This window comes from Erythrolamprus reginae, chromosome 5 (genome assembly GCF_031021105.1).
Source record: "Erythrolamprus reginae isolate rEryReg1 chromosome 5, rEryReg1.hap1, whole genome shotgun sequence".
In the NCBI taxonomy this organism is placed as follows: Eukaryota; Metazoa; Chordata; class Lepidosauria; order Squamata; family Dipsadidae; genus Erythrolamprus; species Erythrolamprus reginae.
The window spans coordinates 63,750,559-63,766,084 of NC_091954.1; the positions used below are offsets into that span (position 1 = coordinate 63,750,559).

General features: G+C 36.6%; 1 protein-coding gene across 1 annotated transcript; it reads right to left on the reverse strand.

Moving 5' to 3' along the window:
• Positions 1-441: 441 nt before the first annotated feature.
• Positions 442-14,832, reverse strand: BORCS7 (BLOC-1 related complex subunit 7). The gene is made up of 5 exons (XM_070752821.1): positions 14,226-14,832; positions 12,415-12,477; positions 5,979-6,022; positions 3,556-3,576; positions 442-2,599 (listed from the first exon to the last, which is right to left on the reverse strand). The coding sequence occupies exons 1-5, from the start codon at positions 14,505-14,507 to the stop codon at positions 2,548-2,550; spliced, it is 462 nt and encodes a 153-aa protein (XP_070608922.1). The 5' UTR covers positions 14,508-14,832; the 3' UTR covers positions 442-2,547.
• Positions 14,833-15,526: the final 694 nt, after the last annotated feature.

The following is a 15,526-nucleotide window of genomic DNA, read 5'->3' on the forward strand; positions in this document are numbered from 1 at the left end:
CAAACCAATCATATCACAGCTTAGTAAAATGTGTAGATCTATGCAAAAAGTCATAAAAAAATCTTTTTCAAAAATTATCCTCTAACTGTTCCAGTTATGCATTTTTCTCCCCTACCAGCTTACTGATTATAAGCAGTCTTCACAATTTCTACTATTAAATCACTCAGCAGTCTTTTACCTATTCTAATACAACTCATTAAAACAATACAATATATTAATCAACAAAATTGCATGTTAATACTGAGCAGAATTAAAACTAAAATTAAAGCATCCAATGTAAATTTCCTCCCCTTTGCACCAATATTCTTTACTGATTAACTTAGCTTTTTCACAATTTAAGTGCTTCCAATTCAATCCTACATACATATTATACATTCTACATCTACCTATCTACATTCCATTTACTTTAATGAAGTATCATGTAGATGCTTGTATAACAGATGTGTTTTATATAATTACACTTTATTTTGAATATTTTATTTGAACTTTAATTTGCTACAATCTCTACCAAAAATTAAATATGCATAGAATATTATTTAAAATAACTTGCCAGTTACTCCAATTACTGTTCATGAAAACAATGATTGCCAATAAGATAATAATAAAATAATTTTAATATAATGAAACCATTTGTTATGATGTAATTCCTGTATATAAACAAAAAGTTTGCAATTTTGTAAGGAAATCAGGAGTACAGTACTTTTAAAAAGGGGATTATGAAAAACATTACTAGTTAATGAATTGACATAATGAATATATTTTGAATACATATTGTAACCGTAGCTCTGCTTTTAGTTGCTTTTAAAATGGTCCATTATTGTAAACATGGAGTATCTCCAACATTTCTAGTTACGTAAAGAACTGCATAATGACTCTATGGTGAATTAAAAAGGCATAGCAGCAATGAAAATGTAGGAATGTTTCTTAAGTCTAAACTTGACAGCAGATGTGTATATATAACCTAGCACTTTTTTGCAAATAAATTATACATGCACTAGATTTGTTTCATCACTTTATATTCTTATAATAGATTATGCAACAAGAAATAGGGGGAAACTGTGAATGTTGACTTCAAAATAAATCCCATTACGTTTATATATTTATTACTATGTACAAGATTATAGTCTAAATGTAAACATCGTTACAGACCAAGGCATGAAAGCCTTTTTAAAAAAGACACTTGCTTAAATTAGGAATTTAAAGCAAATCTAAGTAAGTAAACTCCCAGATTTCTATTCAAGCAGACTGTGTTCTCATTAACTTAAGATAAGATTGGAAGAAATCCAGACCTTGGAAACATGTATTATCCTTGAAGTTAGATATTCACTCTGAGGTTCCCAGAATGTTAGTGAACAGATTTTGTGGTACAGAAAATGAGAATACTTAGGAAGTGCAATTGTTAAATAGCACCACTCTCCTCCACCATTCTGGACTCTTATTAGCAATGATGGAATTAAATTAAAAAATTATACACACATAGAAATCATGCACAGGTTAATTCTTTACCAGCACTGTATAGGATAGGATAAAACTTTTCCTAGATCAATGGACATTTTACTCATGAATTAGAGGTAGTATGTCCTGAGAGTAATCCTTCTCAAGAGAATGACTAAATTCCCACATTATACTAGGCTTTTACTAGCTTGTGGAAAATACCTACAAGGGCAGTTGACAAAACCATCATGACAAGTTATAAATCCAGCCAATATTAGAGATATAAACAATAAATATGGGATAGTTGTCGATTTACAATCAAAATTGGGATCAAAACTTCTGTCATAAATTCAGTCAGATCCAGTTTTCTAAAAAATATTATGGTGGACATTAAGCAAATTACATGGTTATTAAGCAGGTCTACCTTTCCCAATGGGCAATTTTTATCAAAAAGCAAGAAAAAAAGTTTGCAACTCATGATAATGCAGAATGCTGCAAATGGCTCTATATACAAGCCAGGGGCCAAATGCCTGAATTGCAGTCTTGACCCTGAGCTGGTACGATGGTTGTAAGTGCAAGTATAGGTCCTAAGTAAGTTTTTCCAAGACCACTGTAGTTAAGAATTGTTATTAATTGAACAATTATAAGTTGAGGACTATATGTATGTTTTTTATGATCAGCGTTCTATTCTATGAAAAGCATTTACACCATAAGTTTTCAAACAGTTTGAAGAAAGGGAAAAAAAATAACCTCTTGAAGTACTCAAAACCAGAACAAGATGTATTTGATTATTTAGAATGATGTTAATTCTTAAAGAAATCAGTGCTGCTAAAGAGAAACAAGCATCAACACACAGAAACTGCAATTTAATACAGCGATGTACCTACCCTCTTATAAAGGCAGCATTTGTAATTTAAAAATTGTCCGTATTCCCAGATCAGAATCTTATAGAACAAAGCACATACAGTACTGTGTGGCATTACATCTGGGAGATGACTTTTGACTTAGGCTTATAATGCATCTGTAGAACAGGGAAAGTATTCTGTAAACCCCCACTGTGCATTTTCTTCCACTCTTTTCCAGCTGTTTGTTACCTCCTACAAACTCTTCTCTTCATTTTAGCAGGTGGCTCAGCTGATCACGTAAATTTGAAGACTGTTCAACACTATAGAAGAGTTTAATAAGAGGACATGAATATTTAGATATAATTGCTGAGAAAAAAAGATTTCCACAACATAAAGGTGTTTCCAAATAAAATAAGGGGGCTCCTCTTCTGCAATTATGTAATATAATGATGAATAGACTGAAATAATGGGATATATTTTATTTTTATGGGTAACAAACATTACTGTTACAATATTTAATATAGCACTGATTAAGGTAAAACGGTTATAATTTATTCATAGCAAGAAATGTGGTCTTGTGGGAGGCAAACTAATTTAATAAATGTGAATGAATAAACAAAATATTAGCTATAATATCTAAACTATTAGATTTACATACTACATATTCAATCTTTTGAGTACATATAATTTGCAGCTGACATTTTTTCTGATAGAAAAGGAGGAAAAATAAGGAAACTAAGATTAAATACAATTAAAAGTTATAAAAGGGATACTCAATGGTGGAATAAATTTTCAATGCAATCATGTGCATGTTTACTCACAAGGCAAATACTATTGTGTCTTCACTACTCTACTTATTCCAGATTGCAAACTTCAGTAATAAAGAATCTCTCATAAAAATCAGGAGGACAAAAAAATAATGGCAGAAGAAGATGGGAAAAGGCAGAACAATTCCAGATCTGATTTACTTAACGTCTAAGTCTTATTATGATAAAACTCACCTGAACTTTCATTTGTTCTAAAAGCAAGGTATTTAATGTAGCATTAAATCCTTGTGATATATATTCATACTTAATACTAATATTTAGTATTTAATAATACACAAAGTGCAAATTAAACCAGCTCTGTAAAAAGGCAGTATAATTCTAAATCCATTGAATTTGCAATTTCAAAAACATCCACATAAACAAAATGGATGCAAGCAAATTTTGAAAAAGCAGTAATAAAGATTTCTGGAGTAGACAATCTCCCAATCAAATAGAAACAGCGTACTTACTTTTTTTGAATAGCTTCTTGCCTAAAGAGGGGGTAAACACAATGCGAGTTGGAATGAATTTTGAATTGCTAAAAAGAGTGCTGATTTATTGCCGAGGATCCATGAAAATCAAACAGACTTTTGACTTTACTGACATATATAGAAATAACATATTTAGATTGCTTGTAGGGATGTAAATAAATCTGTGTTGTGAAACAGAAGGCAGTCATTTTTATGTTGCCCATCAGAGCTCCTTATTTATTTTCCATCCTTTGGGTTGGTATCCAAGAATGCTTGTATCTTGGGCAAAGTGTCCCAATGTTAGGGAACTTAATATAGCCCCCAAAGCTGCACTGGATTGCCCTACCCTACAAAAGTAAGTAATGGGGCCTTGGAAAGGGATACATTCATTGCATTCCAAACCTCTGGCCTTTGAACCAAATCCTGCCCTTTTTTCTGTTCCTAAACAAGCAAAGGCAATTTCCTCTTAAGTACAGAGGAATGCTGTGCTTTACATCCAGAAGACTGAGTGTGATTCTTTTTTTCATTACCTGGGCAAAGAGGCTTTCCATTCAAATCAACTATGAGGGAAAATACTTGCTTCCAGCTTTCATGTTCCTGACCAATTTTATTTATTTTGTCCAATACACAATGAGGGTTTTAGTGGGTATATATCTATATACAGTACACATAGTAAAATACATGATGAAGGTTATAGAGGAGATACTCATAGTAAAATATATCTAAGAAAGAAGAGAAAAGAAGATAAAGTAATAGAACATATCAATGAAAGAATAGAAGAAGAGATATAGGAATAGAAGAAAGGTATAGGAGATATAGGAGAGCAATAGGACAGGGGACGGAAGGCACCTAGTGCCCTTGTACCAATAGGCCTTAGTCATTTATTTGAATGTATTTCTCTGTGAAACAATTCATAAAGCCGCTCATCTCGCCAAGATTAGAGTTGGAAGCTGAAGTTTCCCAGCACATCCCAGATAATCTTTACCAGGTGAGTCACTTGATACATATCGAACCCTAATATCTATGCATAGAAATCCATAATGACGGAAACTGAAAAATTCAAATCCCCCTCCCCAGTTTCAGCGGATGAAGGACAAAACAGGAATATCCCTAAAAATAAAATTTTCCAAAAATCAGGGCAAAATCTTCCTATTTCTACATAGATTTTAAGGATCATTTACTTTTATAATGCTTCACTTTTCCCTGAAATGATGCAATGACACTGACATTAAAAAATGTAAAATGCTGATTTCTAACTACCACCCTGCAAAACTTATTCTATACCGGTGATGGTGATCCCTATCTGCCAGCATGTCAGCCGTTGCCTTAGCTCAGCTTCAGCGCACACAGCTGGCCAGCTGATTTTTTATTTATTTATTTATTTGTTTGTTTGTTTGTATGCCGCCCCTCTCCATAGACTCAGGGCGGCTAACAACAGTAATAAACAGCATGTAACAAATCTAATGTTTAAAATAATTAAAAAACCCTTATTAAAACCAAACATACACACAAACATACCATGCATAAATTGTATAGGCCTAGGGGGAAAAGGGTAGTTCAGTTCGCCCAAGCCTGATGACAGAGGTGCGTTTTGAGGAGCTTACGAAAGACAAGGAGGGTGGGAGCAATTCTGATCTCCGGGGGGAGCTGGTTCCAGAGGGTCGGGGCCACTACAGAGAAAGCTTTTCCCCTGGGTCCTGCCAGACGACATTGTTTAGTTGACGGGACCCAAAGAAGACTGACTCTGTGGGACCTAACCGGTCGCTGGGATTCGTGCGGCAGAAAGCGGACTCGGATGTATTCTGGTCCGATGCCACGAAGGGCTTTATAGGTCATAACCAACACTTTGAATTGTGACCGGAAACTGATCGGCAAAGAGGCTCAGGGAGAGCGTTTTCGGTCTCTGGAGGGTCTCCGGGGGGGGGGGGGGGGATGGAAGCCTGTGGAGCCTGAAAAGGGAGAAAAACAGGCCTACTGGGCCCACTGGAAGTCAGGAAACGGGGGAACCGTGGTTTGTGCGTGCATGCGCGGAACAGTGAAGTGGGGGGGGTGCGCGCACATGTGCGGGGGGGAGAAATGGAGGGCACTGAATTATGGGTGTGGGCGTACACATGTGCTTTTAATTCCTGAGGAAAAAATTGTTTGCCATCATCACTCTTCTAAACTATTCTCAGTTGTATTTTAGCTGTAGAAGTAGAGCTATGTTACTCTATAACAATCAGTTATAAAGAGGCTCTCTTAGCATCTTTTCAGACTAACAATGTATTTGACTAAAAGGAAAAAAATCTTCATGAAGGCTTATGACTTTTAATAAAACATTTACATTTGAAAATATGCTACCAAGGATTTTTTTTTTGTCTTTATTTGCATTTCTATGGATTAGCAATCCCATGAAATATAGTATGTGTGACGTGTATACTTACTGGTACTGTAGGTGAGTAGTTATAATAGCCATTTTTCTTAAACTCTGCAAAGAGATAGGTATGAAGTAAATACTTTTTCCCTCAGTGAAGTTGTCAATACAATCAACATTTGGTATTACATGATAATGAGAAATAATCACATAGTACATTTTTCTAGCTCTCATAGTATTTGCTATTTTGAAGAAAATGTGGTATTTTGATAAAATAAAACAATTTATAGAATCAATGAATTTGAGTAAAAGTATGGAGGACCAAAGGGAAATGTTAAACAGACCAATAACGATAATAGAATTCATATTTGCATTGAACAAAAAAATCAGGACCAGATGGTCTTCCGGTTGAACTATATAAGAATGTTCAAAACTCACAAGAATGGTTAATGCTTGTTGTGATTCCGTCTGAGGCCCCTCAGGGAACGGCTGATCCTCTGCCGGCTTCCTGCTCAGAGGGGGAGGATGAGGAACAGGAGGTTCAGGCAGACGGGGAGGAGGAATCTCAGGCTGAGGGAGAGGGAGGACAGCCAGAGTCCCCCGAGAGGGAGCTCTCCCCAGCAAGCAGCCTGGATTCCTTAGATGAAAATGCACAGGCAATCATCGATCTCCGGCACAGAAGAGCAACACAACGAAGGGGACAATTAGCCAGGTACTTTCAGCACTAAAGAGGCAACAGCTGGGTTTGGGTGTGGTGCTCTCTGGAAAGGCTGAAAAGGCAGACCCACCCTTTCTGGCTTGTGGAGTATTATCTTTGGGAGTCCTGGGACCTGGCTGTGATCTTTGGCGTCTTGGAATTCTGGTTTGTGACTTTGAATACTGAAACCTTGGGGGGGGAAGTTGTGGGTCTTATTCTCTACAGTGGTGGGTGTGCCAGCAAGAAGTCTGCTGTATTGTCTGGCCGTCAGGATTCTGCTGGGAAGTCTCATAGCCTGCCTGTTGGGAAGAACAGGTTTTTCTCTGTGTTTATTTTTCAAACTATAAAGTGCCTTTGTTTGTACCAGCGTGTCTGGCTGTTTTTTCCAGTTGTTGTTGAAGTCTGGGGGCACCCAGACAGAACAATGCTGGAGGTAAACAATAAGGCTCTAGAACAAGCAAAGGTACCTACAACTTGGTTAGAAGCAATAATTACTCTTATTCCCAAAGATACAAATCATTAACTAATTAAAAATTTCTGACCAATATCACTATTAAATACAGACTACAAGATATTTGCACCAATATTGGCAAAAATAATTTTTAAAATACTGACTAATTTTATACAGGATGACAAATAAAAAATAATATGAGGATCATAATGAACACCTTGGAATTTTATGTGGTCCACACATATAAGCTTCACTGGTTTTCCTTGATTCCCAAAAGGCTTCTGATAATTTGAACTGGAAATTAATTATAACACAATTTAAAAATATGGAATTTGGCACAAAATTTGAAAGGTTAATTGAGCAAACTTACACCAAACAGGTAATTATAAATGATGACATCACAGAAAAATTTGACATAAACAAAGGAGTACAACAAGGATGCCCACTCTCTCCTATTTATTCTCTCATTAGAAATACTGTTAATTAATAAAAATTAGGGAAGACCAAGAAAGAACAGACTTAAAAATCAGAAAGGAAGAATATAAGGTCCTAATATTTATAATAGAAGAACCCTAAGAAACCAGACCTAAATTGATACAATAAGTAGAAGAATTCATTGAAGTAGCGGGACTTAAGATAAATAGATAAATAGAAACAAATCTAAATTAATCTCATAAAGAGATAAGAAATGGAATTGGAAGAAAAGATAAAAATACAAATAACTGAGAAAATTTATTTAGGGATTTACCGTGCAGTGAAATGCTCTACAATTAAGGAAGATAATTATGACAAATTGTTACTACAAATAAAAAAAAACATTTAGAAACTTGGAAAAATTTACAAATCTCACTCTTAGGAAGGATTGCTATGATTAAAATGAACATATTCCCGAGAGTATTATTTTTGTTTCACGTTCTCTCAATCAAATTAGGCAAAACCCTTTTTGAAAATTTAAATAAATTAATCATCAAATTTATATGGCAAGGGAAAAATCTTGGATTAAACCAGGGATGGCGAACCTATGGCATGGGTGCCACAGATGGCACATGGAGCCATATCTGCTGGCACGTGAGCCATTGCCCTAGCTCAGCTCCAATGTGCATGTGTGTGCCAGGTAGCTGATTTTTGGCTCACACAGAGGCTCTGGGAGGGCGTGTTTGGCTTCCAGAGAGCCTTCGGAGGGATGTGGGATGGCATTTTTACCCTCCCCTGGCTCCTGGGAAGCCTTTGGAGCCTGGGAAGGGCAACAAGCCCACTGGACCCACCAGAAGTTAGGAAACGGGCCATTTCAGGCCTCTAGAGGGCCTCCAGAGGGTTGGGGAAGCTGCTTTCGCCCTCCCCAGGCATTGAATTATGGCTGTGGGCACTCACACATGCACGATAGTGCACGCCCACGCTCTTTCAGCACCCGAGGAAAAAAAGGTTCGCCATCACTGGATTAAACTAAAGTTCTTGCAGAATACCAAAAATAAAGGAGGACTGGCATTACCAGGGTAGAAAATATATTACAATGCAGCTACTTTAATTTGACTAAAAGATTGGATCAAAAAAAAAGAAAAAGAATTTTAGTTATAGAGGGCCATGATCTGCAAACGGGTTGACACGCATTTTTATGGGATGAGAAATATAAAGCAAAGAGATTTCCAAAGACATATAATATGAAATGCTCTTTTACAGACCTGGAAAAAAATAAAAAAGAATCATTATATAAAACTCCAAAGTGGATATCACTAATAGAAGCAGTGACATGTCCAAATTTACTAGCCATTGACAAAATAATTAGATATAAAGATTTGTTCTGAAGAGTTCAATTTGGAAATAAAACAATTAGAACACGACATAGGCAGAGGAGTAGATTGATGGACATATACCCAAACCCAGTCCAGAATTAAAGAGGACAAAATATTACATAAAATACAGAAAGATCAGCAAGAACTGGATAAAATTATTCAAGGAACAGAGGAAAAATTAATTGGTAAAACATATAAATTTCTACTGAGACACAAAATAGAAGAGGAGATTGTTAAAGAAACTATGATCAAATTGGCAAAAAAATTTAGATGCAATATATAATTGGAGAAATGGGAAAAAATGTGGGAACAAATATAAAATTGACAATGTTGGCAGCATTCAAGGAAAACCAATTGAAGATGTTCCACATATGGCAACTTCCTTCCAGCAAGATTGGTAAAGATGTATCTGAATACTTCACCACTAAGTTGGAAATGTAAAAAATCGTATGGTATATGATTTTTGGATTAATTTTTGGATTAAAAGCAGGAAATGGTCAGAAGAGATAACAGAACAACATATAGATCTAAGGCCGGAAATATTTTTATTGGGACTATTAAACAGAAAATATACCAAGAAAATACAATAGCTACTTCTACATATAATTACAGCCGCAAGAGATTTGATGCACTAGATAACTATACAGGATGTGTATGTATGCGCACATGTTATGGACCCCTTTTAGACGCTGGACACTTTTAGAAAAATATATTTAAATGCATACAACTTAATACATGGATATAGGCTGCATTACAAAGAAAACCTATTAGTTATCAGAATATATTTTTTAAAAATAAGAAACAATAACAAAAACATAATAGTAATACAGTATATGTGAAAATAAAGGATTCCTTCCCCCCCATCCAAGTTCCAAAGGCCTCTGAAATCTACCCATGGACCTCAGGTTAAGAATTATACCATAGAATAAATATAGAGCAAATGAAAGGAATGGTAGAGAAATGGATATTAATAAACTAAGGAGATCTATGTGTAAATAAGAAAAAAAAATGTTATAAATGAATAAGATGCAAAAACCAATTATCCTGCAACCCAGCAGGTATGCTTATTAAGTTCTGATACCAAAAATACTCTATGTATAAAGCATAATGCTTTATTTTGTCTTCATTGAATGTACGTATGTTTTTTTTATTTTGTAATTTTTTATCTTCTGTCAATATTGTGTTGCTTCTTTTTTTAATGTAAATAATAAAGATTTTTTTAAAAAAAAGACTTTCTGCACAAGTAGTACAGAGTTGTGCTACTCTTTACTTTCCAGCAAATGACTGTTTTATGTTTGGCAATATTCATTTTTACCCACCAGTTTTGGAATATTTAGACCTCTATGCTGGCTCAAGAATACCGTAATTTCATTCAAATTCTTCCTTAGCAGAAACTACATTCATCTTGATCTACTTGCATATGTATGGAAATGCATATAATAATTTCTCCTAAATTTATGTATTAAAATGACTGACTGGTATTGTGCACAACATAAAAATCTTTTCATTTTCAATCCTGAACTTGAGATGCAATATAGAATTGGAGAAAGGGGAAAAAATGTGGGAACAAATATAAAATTGACAATGTTGGCAGCATTCAAGGAAAACCAATTGAAGATGTTCTGCATATGGCAACTTCCCTCCAGCAAGATTGGTAAAGATGTATCTGAATACTTCACCACTAAGTTCGAAATGTAAAAAATCGTATGGTATATGATTTTTGGATTAATTTTTGGATTAAAAGCAGGAAATGGTCAGAAGAGATAACAGAAGAACATATAGATCTAAGACCGGAAATATTTTTTATTGGGACTATTAAACAGAAAATATACCAAGGAAATACAATATCTACTTCTACATATAATTACAGCTGCAAGAGATTTGATGCACTAGATAACTAGACAGGATGTGTATGCATGCGCACATGCTATAGACCCCTTTTAGACGCTGGAGAAACCTCCAGACAGTTTTAGAAAAATATATTTAAATGCATACAATTTAATACATGGATATAGGCTGCATTAAAAAGAAAACCTATTAGTTATCAGAGTATGTTTTTTAAAATAAGAAACAAAAGCAAAAACATAATAGTAATACAGTGATCCCTCGATTTTCGCGATCTTGATCTTCGCGAAACGCTATATCGCGATTTTTCAAAAAATATTAATTAAAAATATTTTCTTACCCGATGACGTCACTCTCTTCCTTTCTCATCTTTCTTTCTCTCTCTCTTTCTCTATCTTGCTTCTTCCTCTCTCACACTCTCTTCCTCCCTCTCTCATCTCTTTCTTTCCTTCTCTCTCTTTCTCTATCTCTCCCCCTCTTGCTCTCGAGCGGCGCGTGGGCGGCGGGAAAGACCCAGGGAAGGTTCCTTCGGCCGCCCAGCAGCTGATCTGCTCGGCAGCGCTGCAGCAGTGAGGAGCCGAAGATCCGGGTTTCCCCTGTGCGTGGGCGGCGGGGAAACCCGGATCTTCGGCTCCTCGCTGCTGCGGCGCTGCCGAGCAGATCAGCTGCTGGGCGGCCGAAGGAACCTTCCCTGGGTCTTCCCAGGTGCGGAAGTAAAAACACCATCTGCGCATGCGCGGCCATGGAAAAAAGGGGCGCGCATGCGCAGATGGTGTTTTTACTTCCGCACCACTATATCACGAAAAATCGATTATCGCGAGGGGTCTTGGAACGGAACCCTCGCGATAATCGAGGGATCACTGTATATGTGAAAATAAAGGATTCCCTCTCCCCCCCCCCTTAAGTTCCAAAGGCCTCTGAAATCTACCCATGGACCTCAGGCTAAGAATTTCTGCACAAGTAGTAGAGTTGTGCTACTGCTTTACTTTCCAGCAAATGACTGTTTTATGTTTGGCAATACAGTGTTCCCTCGATTTTCGCGGGGGATGCGTTCCAAGACTGCCGGCGAAAGTCGAATTTCTGCGTAGAGATGCGGAAGTAAATACACTATTTTTGGCTATGAACAGTATCACAAGCCTTCCCTTAACACTTTAAACACCTAAAGTGCAATTTTCCATTCCCTTAGCAACCATTTAGATCATTACTCACCATGTTTATTTATTAAAGTTTATTTAAAAAAATATTTATTAAAGTCGCACAAAAGTTTGGCAATGACATATGATGTCATCGGGCAGGAAAAACCGTGGTATATGGAAAAAACCTGCAAAGTATTTTTTAATTAATATTTTTGAAAAACCGTGGTATAGACTTTTCACGAAGTTCGAACCCGCGAAAATCGAGGGAACACTATTCATTTTTACCCTCCAGTTTTGGAATATTTAGACCTCTATGCTGGCTCAGGAATAATTTCATTCAAATTCTTCCTTAACAAAAACTACATTAATCTTGATCTACTTGCATACGTATGGAAATGCATATGTTTTCTGTTATAATGATTTATCCTAAATTTATGTATTAAAACTGACTGGTATTATGCACAACATAAAAATCTTTTCATTTTCAATCCTAAACTTGACATTTCCTTTGCCACACTTCCCACAACTCCCAAAAAGGTATGTACAGTACTTAATATTAGCAGACAAGTATTCTATTCCATACTCACATCTTCAGAATGCAGAATGGCACCCTCTTGCATCACCATATTTCTGGCAGCCTGTCCTAGGAACTAAAAGACATGAAAGCCATAGGAAGAGATATAAACTTTATGTTGTCCAGGTTAGTGTTCTTCCATGGTTATTCAAGGTTGACAATGCATCTAATAGTGAGCTTTCAAGAGATAGTAAGATTTGGGAATTATAACTTTATCAACTCATATTTAATCCAGAAGCACTAATTTACTGGACAAACATTCTAAATCAAAAGGATTTCTGAAATTGTGTAGAATCTTCATAATAAATTATATATAGGTGGATAACTACTGTGGGCTATTTCTGCTGCCTGCCAGGTGCCTGCAATTTAGTAATTCAAATCTCACTAGCTCAAGGTTGACTCAGCCTTCCATCCTTCTGAGGTCGGTAAAATGAGGACCCAGATGATTGGGGACAATATGCTGAGTCTGCGAACTGCTTAGAGAGGGCTGTAAAGCACTGTGAAGCCATGTACGCTAAATACTAATGCTATAAGTAAAACCTTGGTATAGTACAATAGTTATGGTCATTATTAATTATGTTGATATACCTAGCGATTTACAGAAGTCTTTTTTAAATTGATGGTCTCAATTTTCTTGATCATCAATTAGGCTAGTTCAGCAGACAAATCCTAAAGGTAAGCAATCTGTAAATTACTTGTTTGTGAATCAAGATTGAAGTTTGGGACTGGTGGAAGACATGCCAAGCCAGCTTCAATCTGATGTCCTTCAGATGTATTACCATGAAATTCCCGCAAATACCTTTGTCATGTAAACAAGATGATGGGAGCTGTATGCATGAGTAAAACATAAAGCTATGCTTACATTCAAACTTTCTCAGCAATTCCTCACTGAAATTCCCCAGCACCATTCAGTATTAATTTCTACTACAGTGGGATTTACCACTTTTTCAGCTACTTTGCTCAAAGGAGCATGAGGGTGTTAGATACATACTTCGGTCTTTGGGGCAAAAACAAATAGGCTTTTAACCTTAAGAAAGCATCACCAATGATACTTAGGTCTCCGCGCTTTCTTATTAGTTTGCTTGGTTAAATCTGCAGTTTACTTCCACCATATGTATGATGAACTTTGTTATTACAGGCACAAGGTCTGAACTATTTTGAGTTTTAAAATAAAGGTGCTAAGTATATTTTATTCATTTATTTCATCAAGCATGCATTATATATAAGTAAAAACATAGCTATGAATACATGAAATGGATGCGAATAAAAGGAAACATTAGATCAAGGGCGGTAGGCACGCTGATGTGCTTATGCACGCCCCTTACAGACCTCTTAGGAATGGGGTGAGGTCTACAGTAGATAGCCTAAGGCAGGGGTAGGCAAAGTCGGCTCTTCTATGACATGTGGACTTCAACCCCCAGAATTCCTGAGCCAATTATGCTAGCTCAGGAACTCTGGGAATTGAAGTCCACATGTCATAGAAGAGCCAATTTTGCCTACCCCTGGTCTAAGGGGTAGTTTTTAAAGGTTTTTTTAAAAATATCGGATGACTGTAACCGAGCATCTAAACGTGTCAAAATCATGGGTTGCATCCGCTGACATTTAAGAGAGAAGAATCAAATCACCACCTATTTTTCCCCATGAAACTAAGCGGCTCTGGGCCAGTCCTACGTTTCCTAGCGCTACAGTATTTTCCTTAAAAAGGCCGCCCGCCAAAGCGTTCCAAGAGACTACAAATCCCACCATACACCGCGAATCTCTTTGTACCGACTGAAACCGGGTTCCGGACTAATATTTGGTGAGGAGCCGCGTAGTCTCGCTTACCTCAGCGCTTCGGGAGCCCTTGAGCACCTGTTTGGTGAGAGCGATTATATCCGTACCACAGTTGGTCACCTTTTCGGTCAACAGTCCTTTCACCGAATGCCCAAATCGTGCCTGAACGTCCCCCGTCATCCCTGCCGGAGTTACCGCCATGTCGCTAATAATAATCACAAAGGAAACGAGAGAACCGCACCTACGGATAGAAAATGGGGTCAAAAAAACATAGAAAAGCTCCCCGAACGGGTTTTGGCAAATAAGGAAATGATTGCTTTTCGCTTCTTCCATCTTACTGTAGTACTTAGGTATTGCTTTGTATTATTACCTGCACAATACAGGAAATACTTTGTATATTTTTAAAAATTAAAATATACTGCTCAAAAAAAATAAAGGGAACACTCAAATATCACATCCTAGATCTGAATGAATGAAATGTTCTCATTGAATACTTTGTTCTGTACAAAGTCGAATGTGCACAACAGCATGTGAAACTGATTGTCAATCAGTGTTGCTTCCTAAGTGGACAGTTTGATTTCACAGAAGTTTGAAAGTCATCACCTGGGGAAGTGTTCTCAACCCTCTCCACAACTTTTTTGTAATTGTTATTTTCTACATAGAAAAAAAAGAAATTCTGCGGTACTCAAAGCCAAAATAAATTATTTCCAGATGCATCATTGGTTGTATAAATTGGACAAAGGGTGGGAATATTTTTAAAAACCCTTTTAACTTTCCCCAATTGCCTATGTTGAGAGGAGCTATGTACATGGGATCACCCTGGATTTTTTTAAAGGCACAAGCATCTGTTACACAAAATGCACATATGTTTGTATAAGAAAAATATAGGGCCTATACATAAGGACGTTACTTTAAATCTGAACCTTTGTTTTAAAAAATCAGGCCTTGCTGACAAAGGATTGCAAAACAGTGCGAACCGAGAAAAACGAGTTGAATGGGGAAATATTCTAAGAAATGTTTTGATACTAAGATAAGGGAACATCAACCTCCAAAATTGAGCCATCAAACATTCAAAAGAGCCAGGAAAGCCACATGATAGATGATATAGAACCCCCCCCCCCCAAGAAAGAATGGTGACATATCAGAATGAAGTACCGTATTTTTCGGTGTATAAGACGCACTGGTGTATAGGACGCACGTAGATTTTAGCGGAGGAAAACAAGGAACAAAGTATTCTGAACCAAATGGTGTAGTATTAAATAGTAATAGTAGAATAGAATAGAATTCTTTATTGGCCAAGTGTGATTGAACACACAAGGAATTTGTCTTGGTGCAGATGCTCTCAGTGTACA